Below are 19,875 nucleotides of genomic sequence, written 5' to 3' on the forward strand. Positions count from 1 at the left end.
TTTACTTCCTTCACTGTACGTATGAAACTAAATGAAACTATTTCATCAGTATTATTCGCTTTAGAATGGGAAGCTTAACAAAATCATTCGGACTACCATAATGGCGCAAGATGAAGAGACAGTCTGTGGGTGCTGCCCTTTCAATAACACATGCATATTAATTTTGATATCGGGATTATTTTTATAAGATGCAGTCTTATACATGAAATATCATTCTTATTTCAATTTTACTTATTTATTTGTTTGACAGGATTAGAACATTACTCAAAACTCTTATGTGTGTCGGCATTGCAACTGCCTATCCTAATTTTAAAGATATCCTTCCGAATGGAAACGAAGTACCACATCCATGTAAAGCGAACTACGTTTGGCATGGTGTAGGCCACAACAATCCACTTGGAGGTGGAAGTAGAAACCAGTTTGGTTTGGATTTTAAAACAGCGGGATTGGTATGTTGAAAGCATAACTTTTATAGAACACGAATAACATAAATTGATTGATTGTTGTTTGTTTGTTTGACGTGTCGTGTTTATCTTTATGACTGTATATGATATATAAATTCATTAGGTAAGTTTTGTAAAGCATGACCGGGATAAAGAACAGGATATATTAACTATCTTTGGAAAAGAGGTGTTTGGATACGGATAGAAATTTTGTCTTGCAACAGACTATATACATGCGATAGAGTTGTTGCGTAGGTTCTTGAACGTTCAGACTGAGTTGCACTCTCCCGGAACACGTCATTTTATTTCCCAGTTTGCACTAGGTGTACAAAAAAAACCCTGCAATAATCGTCTGAATGTTCCTTATAATTGATGGTTCCTACCATTTTGACAGTAGGTTTAGTGTGCTAAAAGTTTGATAGAACACTCCAAGTAAAACACACGTACCAGTAAAGCTTCAGTGAGACCGGAAATTAAAAACAAATACCCAGGGACGGAACATTGAAGCATTCACATTTGAAGAAATATTCAACCTTTTTGGTAAAACATGTAAAACACATTTTATGGAGTAAATTATATCGCTTAGCCAAAACATCTTACGTTAAATATAAAAAAACTGATTCCCTTTTTCATTTTTATTTATCAATGGTCATAATCGATTATACAATGACACCAGGCATACAATTATAACTTTTTTCCTTCTGTTTTTACCACTTGGTTTGACTGGGATAATCAAAGTAGGCATATATTTAGAAAAATGCATGCTAAAGAGGTGCATCCGTTCCGCTGTGGAGGATACGACGACACGTGCGTTTAACCGGGCCGTCAATCCTTGGACCGTGTGTAGTGAGAGTTTCACAATCTCCGCATGTTCAAGAAACTTGTAGGGGTCATATTGTGGCTTATTAATTTTTGCCCTACCAACTTTTTTCCACTGGCTGCCGAAATATACTGTTCAGCCCGAGGTGGATCTACCTTGCTTCAACATATCTAAGTACTTTGATTTTTATATATAGTTGTCTTACTGACAACCATACAGAATCTTCTTTTATTTCTATTATCGTCCTAAATAGGTAAGAAATACCATTCATTAAAATTTAAGCAAACAACAATCAATAAATGTTTTGTGTTTTGATTTTGATTGTTTCTCATTCTATCTTAGTTTAAACAGTATTTATTAATGAAAAATCATAGCAATGAAGTAGTACAATGTTACATGAAATTCAAAAATGGGATTCGGAAACAAGTTTGGAAAACTTTTATAAATCCGTCTCATTCTATCTTCGTTTGTTTGTTCATGATAGAAGAAGTCTAGAGTTTTAAGCGTATAACTTATGATACGTGCACAATAAAAAAGATAATGAATTCAAATATCAAATATTTAATTTCATCTTTAAAGACGTCGTCTCGCGGCAAGACACATTTAACCATACGAATTTAAAACTGATTAATAACATGTAGAACATTGTTGGCTCTGACGGATTACTATGCATAGAATCTCATCGAAATTAATTTGCATTTAGTCATGGACACCTGAATTATGTAGAAAAGATTCTGATGGAGACGGAAGAACAAATGGCGAGGAACTTGGAGATCCTGATTGTGTCTGGAAACAAGGGAATTTACCATCACGTTTAACAGATATAACACACCCAGGTAGGATTGAAAAGTGGAGTGAGACATGTTTCGATCAAAAGGTCTTGTGACATTTTCGGTTTTAATGGAAATTTGTATTTATTAAGCTTCATTTCCCAATTGTTTCTTTTTTAAATGTCGAAAATAAATTGATTTTTCTTTATGAATGTCTGCTTCTTTTCTTGACCAAAAAGTAAAAACCATTGCAGCGAATTTGTGAAAAGAGTATTAACTGAAACACAGTCACATATTCTATGGTTCATGTAAGAAATCAGATATTTGCGTCCCGTGTGTGCGTGTACATTCGTTCGTCCGTAACACTTGTGCATCTTTGAAGTAGTAACGGCTGCGGACATAATCCATAAAGAAACTTAATTCAACAGCGGATTTTAGATAGCAGGGTTCGTGTGATGCTTAATAATTTTCTGTAAAGTGTTCAGCTGACTTCTGATTGTCTTCTCGTTTTTGTTTTTTTGTCTTTATGTTGTTTGTGTTTTATACTGATTTTATTGGTATCATTGAGCACATATCATACATCCAACCATTACAGAAGATCTTATAAGTACATATGGTAATTTTCAGGAGTGTGCACGTTATCAGATGGGTCTATCTGTGATGCTGACAAGGGATGGATAGATTGTCAAGTGGAAGACGGACTGGAAAACTGCAATGTTATGAAAGAACCAGGTAAAACTTAAAAAAAAAAATTACATACAAGGTACAGGATAGGATTTTGTCAGTATACGAAATACAGGGACAAGGGCTATATGAAATTGGCCTAGTTAACTACCCCCTGATGCAGATGACGGATATAAGTAGTTTGTAATGAGATATCAACTTAGCGGCACATGAACCCAAGAACATTTCCAGGTGCACATATGGACCTCTACAATTGATTGTGCCTCAACATTGCACCAAGCTTTTAATAGCCGCGAGTCTTAAACGTGCTAAGTAACTATTAGATAAAAAGTATGCCATCAATAAAAAAAAAACCTTAGTGACAAAAACATAAAGATATAACATAAAATTACCACTGACGCTATTGCTGACTTGGGACAGGCACATGGACTGGGGTTATGTATACAACTCTATCCTACTGGTTTTCGATATTTTCCCATGAATAAAAAAAAGATATATATAAAAGATCTTAGCGAGTTCCTATGTAGGCATTTTTGACAAAGTGAGTATATATAGTATGTCTTACACTGAGAATTCTTGTTATGTTCTCCATCACTTTTTTCGTCTGAACATAAACTATTTCTGATTTTATAAAAGGAACATCAAACAATGTTACTGTAGTAGATACACGTCAAACTGTTTTAATTGGTAGACATTTTTACGATATATCAAACCATCAAGAAAAAAGTCCATACATCAAATTTTACATCTCCATTAGTATCGATCACCCAGCCGCTTAATTCTTCAGAGTATTTATATACGCGTTTGGATAATCGAGACTACATCTCCATGTGAATACACAAATCTACAAAAGAGAATACACAGATTAAGAGTATTAATCTAGGAATTATGCTACATTATAAATGAAAGAAAGTTGTCGAACAAGTTTGGTGTGATGAAATGAAATGTGCGTGTAAAATAGTATATAAAGTCTGATAACCGATTTACTCAATTTTGTTAAACTGAAACTGTGAAATAAAAATAATCTCAAAACGAAAAGAAATAAAAAAGAAAGTAAATGAAGACTTTGGATTTTTTTTATGAATTTATGATGTGAGGTTAAGGTAACTCAGTCAGGATTCTACTTCGTCAAAATTATCTCCCCATTACGCCAGCTGAATTTTACAATCGTAAAAATGAAGCCATTGTAGGGATCGATGACGCGCTGCCAATTTAGCTCTTTAAGACCGATAAATTTATCCACATATCACCATTACGATTCTCATTTGCCAGTTGTATTTTAAAAGACTAACGTATTTCTGATCGCTTGTCAGGTGGAATTTTCGAAAGTTCTAAACATTAAAAATTTTCTAATTAAATATTTCGTGGAAGGGCAGACTAAACAATGTTGAAGACTAATAACTAATAACACGCACAAAAATGATTTTTTTTTGAAGTTATGCATTTTTAAGATCCACTTCTTAAGTCTGTCAGTAAAAATTTGTTATTCGAACACACCTACTCTGTTGTTATGACTCATTAGAAGGGTATTTCACTTGACCCATATATTTCATTTTTTAGTACTGAGAATTTTTGATGTTATTAAATCAACCTGTAGCCTATATATATAAAGATAATAGAATCTGCCTTTTACGTTTTCAAGACATAATAGTCAACTCAAACACGCCCGAACATAAAAAGGTGCACTCGACTTTCTCTTTCCATACAGATATACAATCAAAGATCTTGAGCTTAATGAGCCAAACTCATCCATTTATATGTGTAATTCGGACACACATTTGTTAATTATATATGAGAATATATGATTTATGAAGATATATTGGTACAGAATGAAAATTAATCACTCTGGGTATGGTGCCCCCTTTTTTTTTGAAAAAAAAAATCAATTTTAAAAATTTATCGAAAAATAAAAAATCTTCTCCTCTGAAACTACTTGGCCAAATTTAACAAGACTTGACCACAATCATCATTGGGGTATTTAGTTTAAAAAAATGTGTCCAATGACCCGGTCTGCCAACCAAGATGGCTGACATGGCTAAAAATAGAACACAGGGGTAAAATGCAAGTTTTGTCTATTATTTTGAAAAATGTTATAAATAGAGAAAATATAGCGCAAAAATGTTCAGAATGTTGAGCTCTACCAACTGTCCATATACGTCAAAACTGTCAGACAACTTCTTAAAGGAGTTATTGCCCTTAAATGACAAATTTATCCTTTTTTTTTGCCTATAATCTTGAAAACTATGATAGAAAGAGAGAAACTTTAAATTGCAAATATGATCAGCAAGACAAGTTACAAACAAGTATGCATTGTCAAAATCGTCAGTCTACTCTTTGCCCTCTGATGACGATTTGTACCATTTTTTTTTGCCTTGTATTTTAAAAACTATAAAAGATAGATAGAAACTTAAATGAGCAAAAATTATCAGGAAGACAAATTCTATAATTAAGACAAAGAGAGGAAATCATCCTACGACTCCTTATTGGAGTTATTTCCCTTTAATGATAATTTTTTTTACCATTGTTTTTGCATTTTGCCTTATATGATTAAAATATAATAGATAAATAGACACTTTAAATCACAAAAATGGTCAGCAATGATTGATCTACTAACAAGTCAAATTTTGCTGACATAGTTAGTAGACTGTCACTTTTTATAGGAGTGATTGCCCTCAAATGAGGATTTTTTTTAACCCTCTTGTGTTTTGAGCAAAAACTAAAGAAGATAGAATGAAACTAAACAGACCTTATAATCATTAATACAAGATCAACAAAACAGAGATTTTTGTCATCAATTCCATTCTCGTCTACAATGTTGGAGAGTGTCCTTTGTTAAATATGCACATAGACCAAGGTGAGCTACACAGGCTCTTTAGAGCGTCTAGTTTGACTCTTCACCAAAAAGACATTCTGAAGATGTACAGAAGAGACAAATAAAACACGCCCCTCGATGCGTCATCCCTTACTTGTGCAGATACCTTATGTTACGAAGATTCCGTCTGTTATATGTCCATTGTTCTTGATCTCATTTTCATGGTTTAGTGACTGCTTGAAAATAAATTACAATCCCAATACTCAATTATTTTGAGTCATAGGATAATTTTATTTGGTATGTGGTTTCCTTGCAACGTCTACATTTCCGTCAGGTAAGGTTCACCTGACCTCGACCTCATTCTGTAGATCAGTTAAAGTTACGAGGTCATGTCTGTATCTCAGATACTATAACCAATAGGTCAATTATATTTTCTGTATGGAATGTCAGACTGGCAGGTTTCATCTGACTTTGACCTCAATTTCATTGTTCATGGATAAAACTTGTTTTTTCGGGTTTGGTCTATTTATCGGATACTTTAAGCTATGGGACCATTCTATTTTGTGTATGGAACAATAAAATGGAATGATTGCAAGGTGTACATGTCTGTCTGCCATTGTTCACCTGACCGTGACCTCATTTTCTTAGAACATTGATAATGTTAAGTTAATATGGTACTTGTTTTAAAATGTTCATTAACAGAGTTCCACAGCAATTCATTGATAAATGAAACAGGCGAGACATTTCAGTGTGTGGATTCTTGTTAGGCAGATCTTACAGTCTAAGGTTAAAGTTTTTAAAGCATCAATAATCTGATTCAAACCAACACAGAGTTCCATGAAACTTTTACTCTGACTTCATTATAGCCATTTTTAAAGTGATAGTATCCTGAGCCAATATTTTTTTTTATTTGTTCATTATGTTTTGTTTTACTGATAAACATGTTACGTCATTGTTGAAGGCAACATCTATGTCATTTCGTCTCTGGTGGAGAGTTGTCTCATTGGCGATTATACCACAAATTCATATTTTAAAATATAGACTGAAATGTTTTTGGATTTCAACATTATTCTTTTTCACTGACAACATCAGTCCAAGGCAAGACACTTGGTTATGCGTAACCATTCACATTTTTTTCATATTTCTGAGAAATCTTATATCTATAATTAGGAGGAGGGGGTACATATACTGCCCTCAACCATAGAAGAAATGTTATGCTTAAATGCACAAAATATTAACAAGAAAGCACAATTAAATACCACATTTTTTTTCGACAAATTTTATAATTTGAAAAAAATGATTTTTGTTCCAAAAAAAAGGGGGGGGGGGCACCATACACAGAGTGATTATTTTTCATTCTGTACGAATATATCTTTATAAATCATATATTCTCATTTATAATTAACAAATGTGTGTCAGAATTACACATATAAATGGATGAGTATTGCTCATTAAGTTCAAGATCTTTGATTGTTTATCTGTATGTAAATCTGGATTTTTGTGAAAATTGACAATTTTTGAATGAAAATATTTTTTAAAGAAAAAAAAAACGCACGTCTTTCTTTTTATTTCATGAATATATAATATGGTGTCTTTCAAAATTTGTCAGTGACATGTTATGGTATTGTTGGTCTTGGGAGATAAACAGAAATAAAATTTTGCGATTTTCAAAATTTTTTATTATCGAATTTTTACATATTTTTAAATGGTTGCTATGGAAACAAACTATTAGATAAATTCAAAATTGTAACGTTTTTTAACAGTTTGGGGTTTTATTTGTCAACAATGTAAAAATGCTTATTGTTTGTATTGATTAACTTAATTGCAATTGTACTTTAAAATCCCTTATTTTTTCAATTTTCGAAAGGCTACTTTTGCACGTATTTAGGCAAAATTTTGTTAGGACGGTTTCCATGGCAACCAAGGTTCAAAAGAAAAAAAATAAATATATGAAACTTAATTTCATACCATACCTTCTTCATAAACAAAATATAAAGATATTTAAAGAGGGGTCATGAATCGTCAATCAACTGGAACCTGCATGATTCTTACAAAGACAGGTACTTAAAAGTTTACAAATATCTCGAAACTCCATACTATAATTTAAATAAAAACACGTATATGAGATGCATAAAATCCTCAATAATGCACCTTTATCAAACTTTTAAAGCCCATAGAAACAGATGTAAACAATTCAAATATACCAATTCGGCGATTTTACCTTCTCTAACAAAGAGTTCCATTTCTTTTGTTTAATTTCAACTTGGTATCCGCCTGAACTTTGACAGCGAGAATATATTAAATACTGATATACTATTCTTGTCCATACTTTTTGTCTTATTTCATTTACCCAGACATTTAAGTCGTACGATTTTGTTTTCAGAGACATTAAATACAACCATTCGTTTTCCTGAGACGGCAGTGCCAGCTGAAGAAACAACGTATTCCTGTATGATCTTCAATCTTCCTTCTGACCAAGATTATCATCTGGTGGCATATGAACCTTACATAGATAATGACAAGGTCATGCATCATATATTAATTTACGGATGTGATCCGAATGGTAGGTACATTATGACAACAACACGAATATCATGCGTCCGAAGTTTTGATAAAATTTACTGTCATTACGAATGCCCAATGCCGAAATAATATTTAAAAGCCAAGGATGTATAAAAAGTAGCCAAATAGTCCAAATAAAACTCATTACATACAACCAAACACATACTTTTTTATCAAGTAGATTATTAGAAGTACAACAAAAAGGTATAATACAGGCTTTTTTAATAAACATATATTTGTTTTTAAATGTTTATAATTACTCTAAATATCAGTACAACAATGTTAAATCTGCAAATTTGCGGAAGCAAATTTTTGCTCTTCCTTCGTCGGGATTCGAACTCATGCTATTGAGATTTCAAAACAACACCGCCTGCACTGTGTCCAGCGCTCTATACCACACGACCACCTAGACTGAACTAAAAATTCAGCTTTCGGTGGCCTAGTCTTACCTTTCCTTGTCATTAGAATCTAGAGTTGTAACACAGTACATGATATATTAGGCATGGAGATGGAATTGATTGCAGTTTAGCTAAATTATCTACCGTAGAGGATCGTAAGATGCAGTCACAAAACTAGTTATTTGATAAGTACTTCTAAACAAGTGACAACTCTACGACATATCCATCCATTTGATCACCAGTGAAGGTGATACACGGCTAAAAAAAACATGTTATATTCATAATTACTCTAAATATCAGCACGACAATGTTAAATCTGCAAATTTGCGGAAGAAAATATTTGTTCTTCCCTCGTCGGGATTCGAACTCATGCTATTGAGATATCGAGACAACACCGCCTGCACTGTGTCAAGCGCTCTAAACCACTCGGCATTCATGATTTGGTCAGTACCTCAGCAATAAAACTAGAGATACAAATATTAATTACTGTCGAGATAAAATAAGTTTTCATTTGAATCTGAGAAGAAATTAAATAAATACATGTTTATACTTATACAGAGGCCACAGTACCAGACGAACAGCTCAACACAGTTACCAAATGTGGCATGGGAGCAGGTGGTAGCTGTAATAAACTCATCGGATTATGGGCGGTTGGATTTCCTGGATATTGCATAGATGGACCAATGGGATTCCGTTTTGGTCAAAATGGATTCAAACAGGCCGCATTAGAGGTTCGAAAGTAGAAAAAATCTTTAAAATAGGATTTCACAAACAGAGAAGAAATTATATTCTCCTACACGTAGTTCCTCTGATATTGTAAATCACGAAGTTTTATAAAGATGTATAATAACATTCTTCAGAAGCTAACATTTTTGCATTAGGCCTTCAAACGTTTTATATATAAAAGAAAAAAAAAACAATTCATCTCTTTTACAAATTTGACAAGAACAATATTTAAAAAAACATTTGCCTTCACACCGATGTTATGATATGACCAACACCCACGCCCTAACTAATTTTTGCCACAAAAATGTCGATGGTAGTCAAATGTATTTTTGAGTAAAGTTGCTCATTTCGTTTAACACTATAATTAACTATTTCTTCAATGAAATGTTTTGCTTAATAATAACAATCATAACATGTTGATATCATAATGACTTTGAACTTATGTTTCGTCAGTACAGTGATCGGAGTGTGTCAGTTTATCATTTTTTCTTTAACAAAAGTTAATTCAGCTTAAATAGAATTGAGGTCATTTACTTTTGTCAAATCTCCATGGAATGTTATGAAACTTGAACAAATGCTTCTTTAGGATAAAAAAACAAGCATTTGAAGAAATATGTTCAATTTAAATTTTTGCTCGTATTTTACTGATAAAAGGATTTAGTGGATACCTGAAAAAAATAAGTATTAAACAATTATGATTGATTTTTGTTAAAAAAAAGATTACTACTGTTGAAGAGAAAAAGAGAAAAAAAAATGTTTATCAAAAAGATTTATTGTTAAAAATGACAATTTTATCAATTCATAGTTTCACTGGAACAATCCACAGTTAGTAGCGGATTGGAAAGATTCATCGGGAGTTACTCTTTACTATACTCCGAAACTTCGAGCAAATGATGCTGCCATATTGCAGACTGGTCAGTCATATATTGAAATTCCACCTGGACAGCAGAGTTACACAGTAGTTGGGAAATGCCATGCAGAATGTTCAAGGAAACTAATACAAGAACCAATCAACATATTTTGGGCTACAAATCATATGCATTATTTAGGTAATAGTTGTTTCTTATTTAAGAAAACCAGAATTAAAAAACTACAAACGCTTGATGTTTCTCAAACCAAAAATTGATGTCAATACTATGCGAATTTGCAATTTCATAACATAAAGGATGAATATAGTGATTGCAGACCAAGGCTGTGTTGATTCCTTTAAATAAAACTAACGGCTTTTATGATATAAAACTAATTAAACACATAAATTCTAATATTTATCACTCCAATAATTCATTCATCACGTAAGCCCTAGACTCCTTGTGATTATCATATTATTGGAAATATTAAAACAAACTTACATTTATTAGAACCTTTTTAACCAAAATAAATTGATGAAATAATTCATTTTTAATTCATAAAAACCAGTAACGCACATATCTATACTATTAAATGAGAAGACCTCATTTTGTGTGTCGCTTCTCTTCCTTCCACAATAAAATAATGATCATTCCTCTGTGTCCTATAGGTACCATGCATAGTCGCATTTGTCACCCTCGCTTATTATTATTCAGTTTGGGTTTTTTTGGGTGAAAAACGAAAATAAAGTCGTCCGAATATTGTTTCCGTCATCGGACAGAATTTTAAGTCATAGATATGACTTCCGTTTAGGACTGTTTTTAAAATACTTGGGGACAGGACAATTATTTTTCGCGTTTTTTTGTGTATACTATGATCATTCATATACTATAAATAAAGCGTATTTGCTGTTTACTATCAATTTCAAGTTTACTCTCCACAGCGGTCTCTGATATATTATATAGATTCTCTATATAATAGTATCAGTGACCGCCATGGATAGTCCAAATAGTTATGACGTCTTGAAAGGCTGTTTTAATTATTCACAGAAAAAGAAAAATAGCCTTTCAAGACGTTATCATTAATTGGACTACGCCGTGAATAGTAAACTTGGAATTGATACATTGACAGTAAATAGCAATTACACTTTAATTACAGTAAATATGTATATTCATAGTATACCGAAAAACGCGAAAATAATTGAAATTAACAGAAAACAAAAATAATGGGAAAACGGGAGAGGACTAAAAAAATTGTCCTGTCCCCAAGTACCACGCTCTAAATGCCCGCGATTTCGCGGGTATGTTCTAGTTCCCTTTAAAAAGTGTTCTAAATGTCATTAGGGCTTAACTTTTGCACACTGCTGTATCAGTTGATCACGTATAGTCGTATACGTTACATACATAATATAGCTGACAAAACTGAGCATTAAACAATCTAGATGAAACATAAGTAGTTTTCATTTGAATTTTCCTTGGAGTTCGGTATTTCTGTTACTTTACTTTTTTCATTTGAACTCATTAATACAATTCCATGTGCATTTAAATTGTACGGTTGTTTTTCATTGGGAATCAAAAGGTAGTAAACGAACTATGATGATGCGATGAATGAAATTTATTATATTTTAGTGGTTTACAATTAGTTTGTACTGTATAAAAAATATTTTAAGATCTCGAGTTGTTTTTATGTCTCAACTCAAAAGCGACATGTTTTAAATCTTTAGGTAACAGAAACGTCATCTGTTCTGTAAATTTACCGCTTGTATCCTATTTCCTTTTGTGATATTTGACTGAGTGTGGATTTACATGAGGAGTGATATTCATGTATAGCAATAGACACCATGTGGTCGCACCTGGTCTCGATCCGTTTGGAGTCGTTCGATTTCCTCAGGTTTTGTTTATCCTGTGTTTGCATATATATGTATTGATTTAGGAGTTATACATCAGTATAGTCCTTTTGTCTCTCACTAATACTCAAGACCTAAGACCATTATGAAGTGGACGTTGTTGGTAAATTTTGATTGTGTTTCTGTCATTGTTTGAAAAAAACAGGAAATGAAGTTGGTTACATTGAAATTGGATTAAAGTACGTTATATTGCATGTTTTTTGTATTTTCTGTCTGACGAGTTTTTTTTTGTGGAGCACATCTCCTTCCTTGGTTTGGCAATTTTGAGTCGATAGTTGTATACGATATTTAAAGTTTTTGTTGTATTCTGGTGTACGTACCTACTCGACAGAAGTTTTCCTTTGATTTAAAAATAAACTTATTGAACGCTGTTACATATTATGTAAATATTTGGTTTCCATTCGTGGTAATAGGTTATTACAAACCAATACTGTATTTAGTTTGGGTTTAATTCATTTTGGTAAAATTTCCTGCCTTTGAGTAGAAAAAACATTATATGAATTGTATTTGAACACATATCTGTTTGTCCATTCCTTTAATTGTAATATATGACACTTCTCTATTTTTCTTAGATTCTATGTGAGTTTTGTAACAAGCTAGATTTGATGAATAAATATAATTTTGTTGTCAAAAATTTTCAGGACATGAAATGAGTATTCAGGTATACAGAGACGGTGTGTTTTATACAGAACTTACAAATGATGCTATTTATAACTATGACAGTCCTGTAGAGAACAAGTGAGTATACAAATCAAGTTTCATTGAGATATATAAATCTAAAAACCAGAGTTGTGAGTTACGTTATGTATCTTGCTTTTTACTATTTTTATCTATATCTATATATAATACAAACTCTCATAATTTATTTGCAAGCAATTGTACCCGTCTCGTAAAATAGGGACTATATTGCAATCATCTTGTCCGACTATTCGTCTGTCCGTCTGTTCGTCCAACAAATATTTTTTTCATATGTTTCACAAAAACCACTAAACAGAACAACTCTATATTTGGTCAGCAGCTTGATACTGATGAGTTATACTGTGTGAGCACTTTTCGGATCTTGATGAAACCCTCTTGATATTTCTAGACACTATGAAGATGCTAATTAATTGAATGAGCTTAACATTTTTGTCTCACATTTATTCAGTTTACTAAACAGAATGCCTTAATATTTGGCGAACGGCTTGATAAAGATGAGTTTTAAAGTATGATCATTTTTTATCTGTTAGATACCTGGTTCCTGCGTATCGATACTATGATTTTTCAGCATATGGAATAAAACAAAATTCTGTACACTTTTCTCACTTTTGCCACATGTAACTGCTTTTTGGACACGTGATACCTCGTTTCTGATAGTTTGAATTACTAGTGATTGATCGCTTTCATTCTTGTTGATAAATTGCCAATATGGACTAGAAGAGACTACAAGGGCAATCGCATGAACAATTTGAAGATTCCAGTAAAATTATCGAACTGTCTATGCAGACAGCATATCCCCTGGGTCTAAATGACAATATACTGGGACAAGGGAACATATCTAAAAGTTCTTGCATTGATATCATGAATATTGTTGATAAAAGACAACGGATTAATAGGTCTCATGGCAAACGTATCAATCGAAATCAACGAATTAAACATCGTATAGATTATACACTTGATGATCTCCTGTTTATATTTAAAAACAATGGTAGGAATCAATTATTATGAAAACTGGGTCAAATACCAGTACATTATTTGATATTTTCAAGGAGTGTGACACAATCTCATTCTTCAGCCCACTCTATGAATATTCGCGTACAATTACAGCTTTTTTACCACCATAGGCTGTTCCCGTGTATCGATAAACCTGACGATCATAAACGGCATTTTCCGGAAATTAAATATATTAACAGAGGTATTGATTTCATCAAGTTATCGAGTATATTTAATGACTCTTCCATTAAAAACTTTATACCCCCCTATTTTGATAACACAGAACCACCTATTATTTCGTATACATACAAAAAACCCAGTAGAAGTTTAATTTTTAATCATACGTCAGTAACATCAGACGTCAATGTAGAAAATAATACTCCTCTAACTTGAGACTGTGAATCGTCGAATTTTAGATATGATCCCTATGGCCATGTTATTACGGGGGGACCTCAATATCGTTCAAGACCGAGAGATTAAAATTCTTTTGAAAAAAAGGGCCAAAATATCGTCCTCCATCTAAAGTAGATTGGAAACAGTGTCGTCAGGTCACAAAAGACGCTCTTTCATCGTATTGTAAAAATTGGTGTAAAAGGGAAAAATTTGATAAAAAATCTCTTGATTCTTATCTAAATAAATGTATGAATGTTGTGGATATTCGAATATCACATTTCGAAAATAATTCAGAAATACATAAAAGAGTATATAATACGCCTATTTCTAGAATAAGAAACAAACTTCAAGTACTTCCACAGCGGTTTGTGTTTGTACCGACCGACAAAGCAGCCAATAATGTGGTGGTGGTATGCTATAAATACTACACGGACGTTCTTAAGAATGAAATTTTAAATTCTTCTAGATTCAAGACTGTGCGCTTCACAGAGAGTCATATAGTAAACAAAAATATCATAACCTCATCACAGCTTAAAGCCTTTTCTGAACATTTGAAGGTCCCTACTATGTATTGGTTATCTTAACTACACAACAAACCAGTAAAATCTCGTTTCATCCCGGCCTCTAGTAAGTGTTCTACAACTAATCTTTCAGTGATTTTAACTAGTTCCTTAACTACTATCAAAGAACCTATCATTAACTTTTGTAATAAAATATATGAAAATAGTGGAATTAACTATTTTTGGAGTGTAAAAAAATCTTTGGATGTTTTAGATAAATTGCGTGCTTTTGATGGTCCTTTTGATTCTGTTGACAGTTTTGACTTTTCAACTCTTTACACTACTCTTCCACACAATCAATAAGTTTTCCTATTTTATTAAATGGTCGTTTGGTAAATCTGAATGCAAATATATTTGCTGAAACTCATTTAAAGCCTTCTTCTCTAATGACAAAGGTAAATATGCTAGATATACTTACTGGAGGTGTGATGAGATGATTGAAGCTGTTAATTTTCTCCTTGACAATATTTATGTACGTTCCGGCAATAAAGTTTATCGACAGGTTGTAGGTATTCCTATGGGCACTTATTGCGCCCCTTTAATAACAGACTTGTTCTTGTACTGTTATGAATCACAGTTTATGACCAAACTCAGTAAAGACCCGTCTAAATTGCATTTAATTGATAAATTCAACAACACTTACCGTTATTTTGATTATATTTATTCGTTAAATGATCAAGGATTTTCTAAATATACTCCCGAAAGTTACCCAAAAGGAACTTACTTTAAATAATCAAATACAAACGGTAATAACTGCCCTTTCCTAGATTAAGATATTTCAGTTTCACACGTGAAACTCTATACTTAAATGTACGACAAAAAGGACGATTTTTCTTTCCCTATTGTTAATTTTCCTTTTTTGGACGGTTATGTTCCTTTGGCACCATCTTACGGTATTTATATATCACAACTTGTTCGCTATGCCATTGTCTGTTGTGACGTTTTGGATTTCAATGAACGTAATCTATGTATTACTGGTAAATTCTGAAGTCAGTGATTTCGTAACCACAAATAACTCAAAACCTTTACTAAATTCTTCCATAGATATAAAGATTTGGTTTGGAAGTTTGGTTGTATCTGTAGAAAACTTATTTCAAACGGGATAGCATATCCTAATTTTTACAGAGATGTTGTTAACCGAGCCCGGAAATTTAGAAATCATCCGGGTAAACTTATCGATCCTTTATATAAATTTATCTAAAAGGTTACCAATTCAACACTGTAATTAGATCTTTAAATACAGTTTTTATTAGTATTAATATTGATTTTGTTATCAGTGAATTAAAATCACACTAAATATTATTTTTATATACACATGCATATTCATAGCTCTACAATCTGTCGATACCTGTATCTTAGCATTTCACAAGATCATGTTTTTCTCTGACTGTTTATGACGTCTTTATACTAAATCCATTGGATGTTGGATGTGTACTGATTGAGATTTTAGTCTTTTTTTATTAGTTATTATTGGCTTTGAACTAGCTGTCAGTAACTGCGAGTACTCTCAGAAGTGTCTTTTTCTTGTGGGAATGTATAAGTAGCCTGCCACGTCCACTCTGTGTTTTTGTTACCTGTTTTTGTGCTTTGTATCTATCTGATGAGGTAAGCCCTTTTCAACTGATTTTTATAGTTTGTTCATATGTTGTACTGTTACACCACTGTCCCAGGTTAGGGAGAGGGTTGGGCGCCCGCTAACATGTTTAACCCCGCCACATTCTGTACGTGCCTGTCCCAAGTCAGGAACCTGTAGTTCAGTGGTTGTTGTTTGTTACTGTATATCATATTTGTGTTTCGTTCATTATTTTTTACATTAATCAGGCCGTTAGTTTTCTCGTTTGAATTGTTTCACATTTGTCATTTCGGGGCGTTTTATAGCTGACTATGCGGTATGGGCTTTGTTCATTGTTGAAGGCCGTACGGTGACCTAAAGTTGTTAATTTCTGTGTCATTTGGTCTCTTGTGGAGAGTTGTCTCATTGGCAATAATACCACATCTTCTTATTTTTATAGTAGACAAGTTACCCTTGATTTATTTTTTTTAAAGAAGCCTGTTTTCAAACAGTCTATCAATCTTGACCACACATGACACAGTTTCACAGTGTCATGTGTGTATATTGAGGTTCTCTCAATATCAATAGTATAGCGTTTTAATAACTATATGAGCAAACTAATAGTGTCCAAAAAGAAAGATCAAGATTGCAACAGAAGAGTACATGTAAAAAAAATGTATACGATAAACATTCTTTAACAAAACCAAAATTCAAATTGAAGTAAAGTGATATACCGGTATAGTTCAACAGACACAAATTTAAATATTTTGATAAAAGATCTCCCCGATGTCAAATTTTACCAAAACATGTAAAATATGCATAATTGGCCCAACCATTTACAAATACAGATTCTGTATCAAATATGATTGGACAAAGCAGTAATTTTTAAGTATTTTCGTCACAATTAACATGAAATTCATCTTCATCAAGTTACGATTAAAAGTGGTCAATGTTATCGTAAAATAAACTTTCCTCCATAAACTTATTTTCTAAGTGGGCGTTGTTTTAGTATTTGATCAAAATTATTAGAGTTTGGATAACAATAGAAAAGTATGGGGCATAGTATTTGCAACCACATAAGAAATGTGGATTTTTGATAGTCTATTCTTGAAAAATGATATAACTCGACAGGACACGATTTACAGCTTGACATATTTTGTTGATACCTGTCTAAAGACTGCATTATACTCTCTATTTGTCTTTTGGTTATTTGTGTAGTTGGATTGTTGTCTCATCGACGTACTTTCCACATCTCCCTTTTTCATGTTTGTAGAAATCATAGAAAAGTACTCACCAAAGATACCAGGCTTATAATTTTGTACGCCACCTTCATGGAGTTGACCTTATTATGCAATGTCAGTCATTATACTTCTTGGTCGGTATTTGAACATTAAAGTATTTTAACTTAACACGTAAAAATAGAAACGCAGTAGTGTTCATTCATGTTTTAGTTGATTTGGCAATTGTGTTTTTTGTAACAAAATAATGTCAACTAATTTTAAAATGTAAAATTTAGGTACTCAACTGCAGTCCAAGTGCTACCAGGAGACGAAATAATAACGACATGCAAGTTCAAATCCCTTTCAAGGCCAAAGACCACGTTTTATGGTGACGCTACAAGTGACGAGATGTGTTTCGGATTCATGGCTTTTTACCCTGCTGCAAACATGCCATTCTCTACGTGCACAGCATGGAAAGATATCCCAGTATGTAATCTGTGGCTTCAACAAGAACATAACGATTGCAAATGGGCTGATTTTATATTTGTCAATGTAAATGAAACAAAGCGTATAAAAGATGAAGTAATGGCAAATTGTAAACCGTTCGGGAATTGTCTATCTGAATGCAAAGCGACACTTCAGGTCCTTTTTGCAGAGCATCCATGCATGAAAGGTGACGTATACGAATTGATCAAACAAATGACTATTCAGTGGGACAATAAGGAAATGCAGGGATTCATTTTGGCAGTTGATTCATGTAAAGCTGAAATGGCTGCCGATTTGTACCTTCAAAACCTTCAAAATGACAATACTAATGGATCTTACCGGTTGGATGGTATCAGTTCACTACTGGTATCTCTGATTGTTTATATGATGATGAATTAATTATTCTTTACTGTTTGTAGTCTAAAATCAAAAGTTAAAACAAGAGGTAAAATGTAGGCCTAATTGAAGCCTCTATCTTCCCGTGCATCTACAACTGATAGGTATGATACACAAACATCGATGACATTAACACTTGGGCTTACATTTCGTGAGTGTATAACATCCTATGTTATGGAACTCCCCGATTCCCGTTCACTTAATGCAGAAGTCAGCTAATCTAACTTAAAACTTGGCTGTGTGAAGTCAACGCTTTTATCACCATAACCCCAACAAACACATAACTATAGATGATGTCCAGAACAGTTTAATCTGGTATATTTTTGCCAACTGTCCGTTATAGTCGCGTTTACGCTGATCGATTATAAGTTTTACTGCACCAGTAATAATAAAATACACTATCAAGGATAAAAAAAAACTCCGACTTACCACTGAGAAAAAATTATACAAAGGAAACAATCGAGGATCTGAGACCTCTTCATTGCTCACCCATTTGAACAAAAACATTTTAGAGCAAAGAATTTTATTATCTCTTTGATTGTCTCACATTAAAAGCAAGTTAGTTTCCATCTTAGAAGCTCATATTTCATTTCATCTTTTCAGTGTTTTTAAGAATTTTACTTGCACATTTTTGTGTTAATACTTTATACATATTTCGATATTCATGAATCTGAATAAATGATATACATTATTGTTTCTACTATTTATATTAATTTACTGAATATATATATACTAGTAGTTGTTCGAAAATTGTCTAATTGAAATCCATCCTAACAGCTTTGAATTTATTCAATAATATTTCTAACATATCTCAATATTGTCTTCTGATGTTGTTGCAATGTTGCACAACAGGTGGTCACGATAGTAGATAAATGAAAAAAGGTGAGGGTTGGTGGAAGGCATGTTCGTTAAAGATATGTTCCTGATAACAGTTCATCCAGAAAGGCTTTTCAAACACAGAAAAAGAAAAGATAATATGTTAGCCATGGTAGTCTTTGAGTCACTTATATCAAATACGATAAATTTACTGTGTATAATGTGTCAAATTTATCGAAACACTAAGGGTTTTCTACCCCAAGGCATACATTGCCTTCGTCGTATTATGCTAATTCGATATTGTTGTCTTTAATCATCAATGCTATTCGACATCGGTTTTGCTTTGTCCTTAATAGTTTTCCAAGATATTTGACAATTTATGATACGAAGGTATACAGGCATCACGCCTAAGAACAAAATGTTTGACAAAATTTCACGACCTCCGGTTCCATAACATATGCTCGGAATTATTTTAGGACCAGGTATTTTTTTGCCGATTTCCACCTTTATTCTTATAATGTAGTATTCAAACAAGACCTTCTCAAGAAAAGTGGAAAGGAGCTGACCTTAACCTTTGGATTTACATGTGGAGCAGGATCTGCCAGCCCTTCCGGAGCACATGAGACCACCTCCGGTTTGTGATGAGGTTCGCGTTGCACAGTCTTTAGTATTCTATGATGTGTTTTGTGTACTGTTGTTTGTCTTTTAATCGTTTTTCGTTTTTTTCATGGCATTGTCATTTTGTTTTCGAATTGAGTTTGAATTTCCCTTTGGCATATATCGCTTCTATTTT

The 19,875-nt window shown here is 32.8% G+C and overlaps 1 protein-coding gene and 1 long non-coding RNA gene across 2 annotated transcripts in view; one reads left to right on the forward strand and one right to left on the reverse strand.

The window, feature by feature from the left end:
• The first annotated feature begins 254 nt into the window (after window positions 1-254).
• On the forward strand, window positions 255-18,962 carry LOC127729095 (tyramine beta-hydroxylase-like). The gene is made up of 8 exons (XM_052236751.1): window positions 255-449; window positions 1,967-2,099; window positions 2,661-2,765; window positions 7,913-8,092; window positions 9,048-9,220; window positions 10,021-10,264; window positions 12,609-12,705; window positions 17,681-18,962. The coding sequence occupies exons 1-8, from the start codon at window positions 276-278 to the stop codon at window positions 18,267-18,269; spliced, it is 1,695 nt and encodes a 564-aa protein (XP_052092711.1). The 5' UTR covers window positions 255-275; the 3' UTR covers window positions 18,270-18,962.
• LOC127729100 (uncharacterized) overlaps window positions 18,600-19,875 on the reverse strand; it is a 50,538-nt gene continuing 49,262 nt past the window's right edge. Inside the window, exon 2 of the long non-coding RNA XR_007994520.1 lies at window positions 18,600-18,684. This is a non-coding gene — a long non-coding RNA (uncharacterized LOC127729100). The remainder of the gene's footprint in view (window positions 18,685-19,875) is intronic.

The sequence above is a fragment of the Mytilus californianus genome, unplaced genomic scaffold (genome assembly GCF_021869535.1).
Source record: "Mytilus californianus isolate M0D057914Y unplaced genomic scaffold, xbMytCali1.0.p SCAF_2, whole genome shotgun sequence".
Lineage (NCBI taxonomy): Eukaryota > Metazoa > Mollusca > Bivalvia > Mytilida > Mytilidae > Mytilus > Mytilus californianus.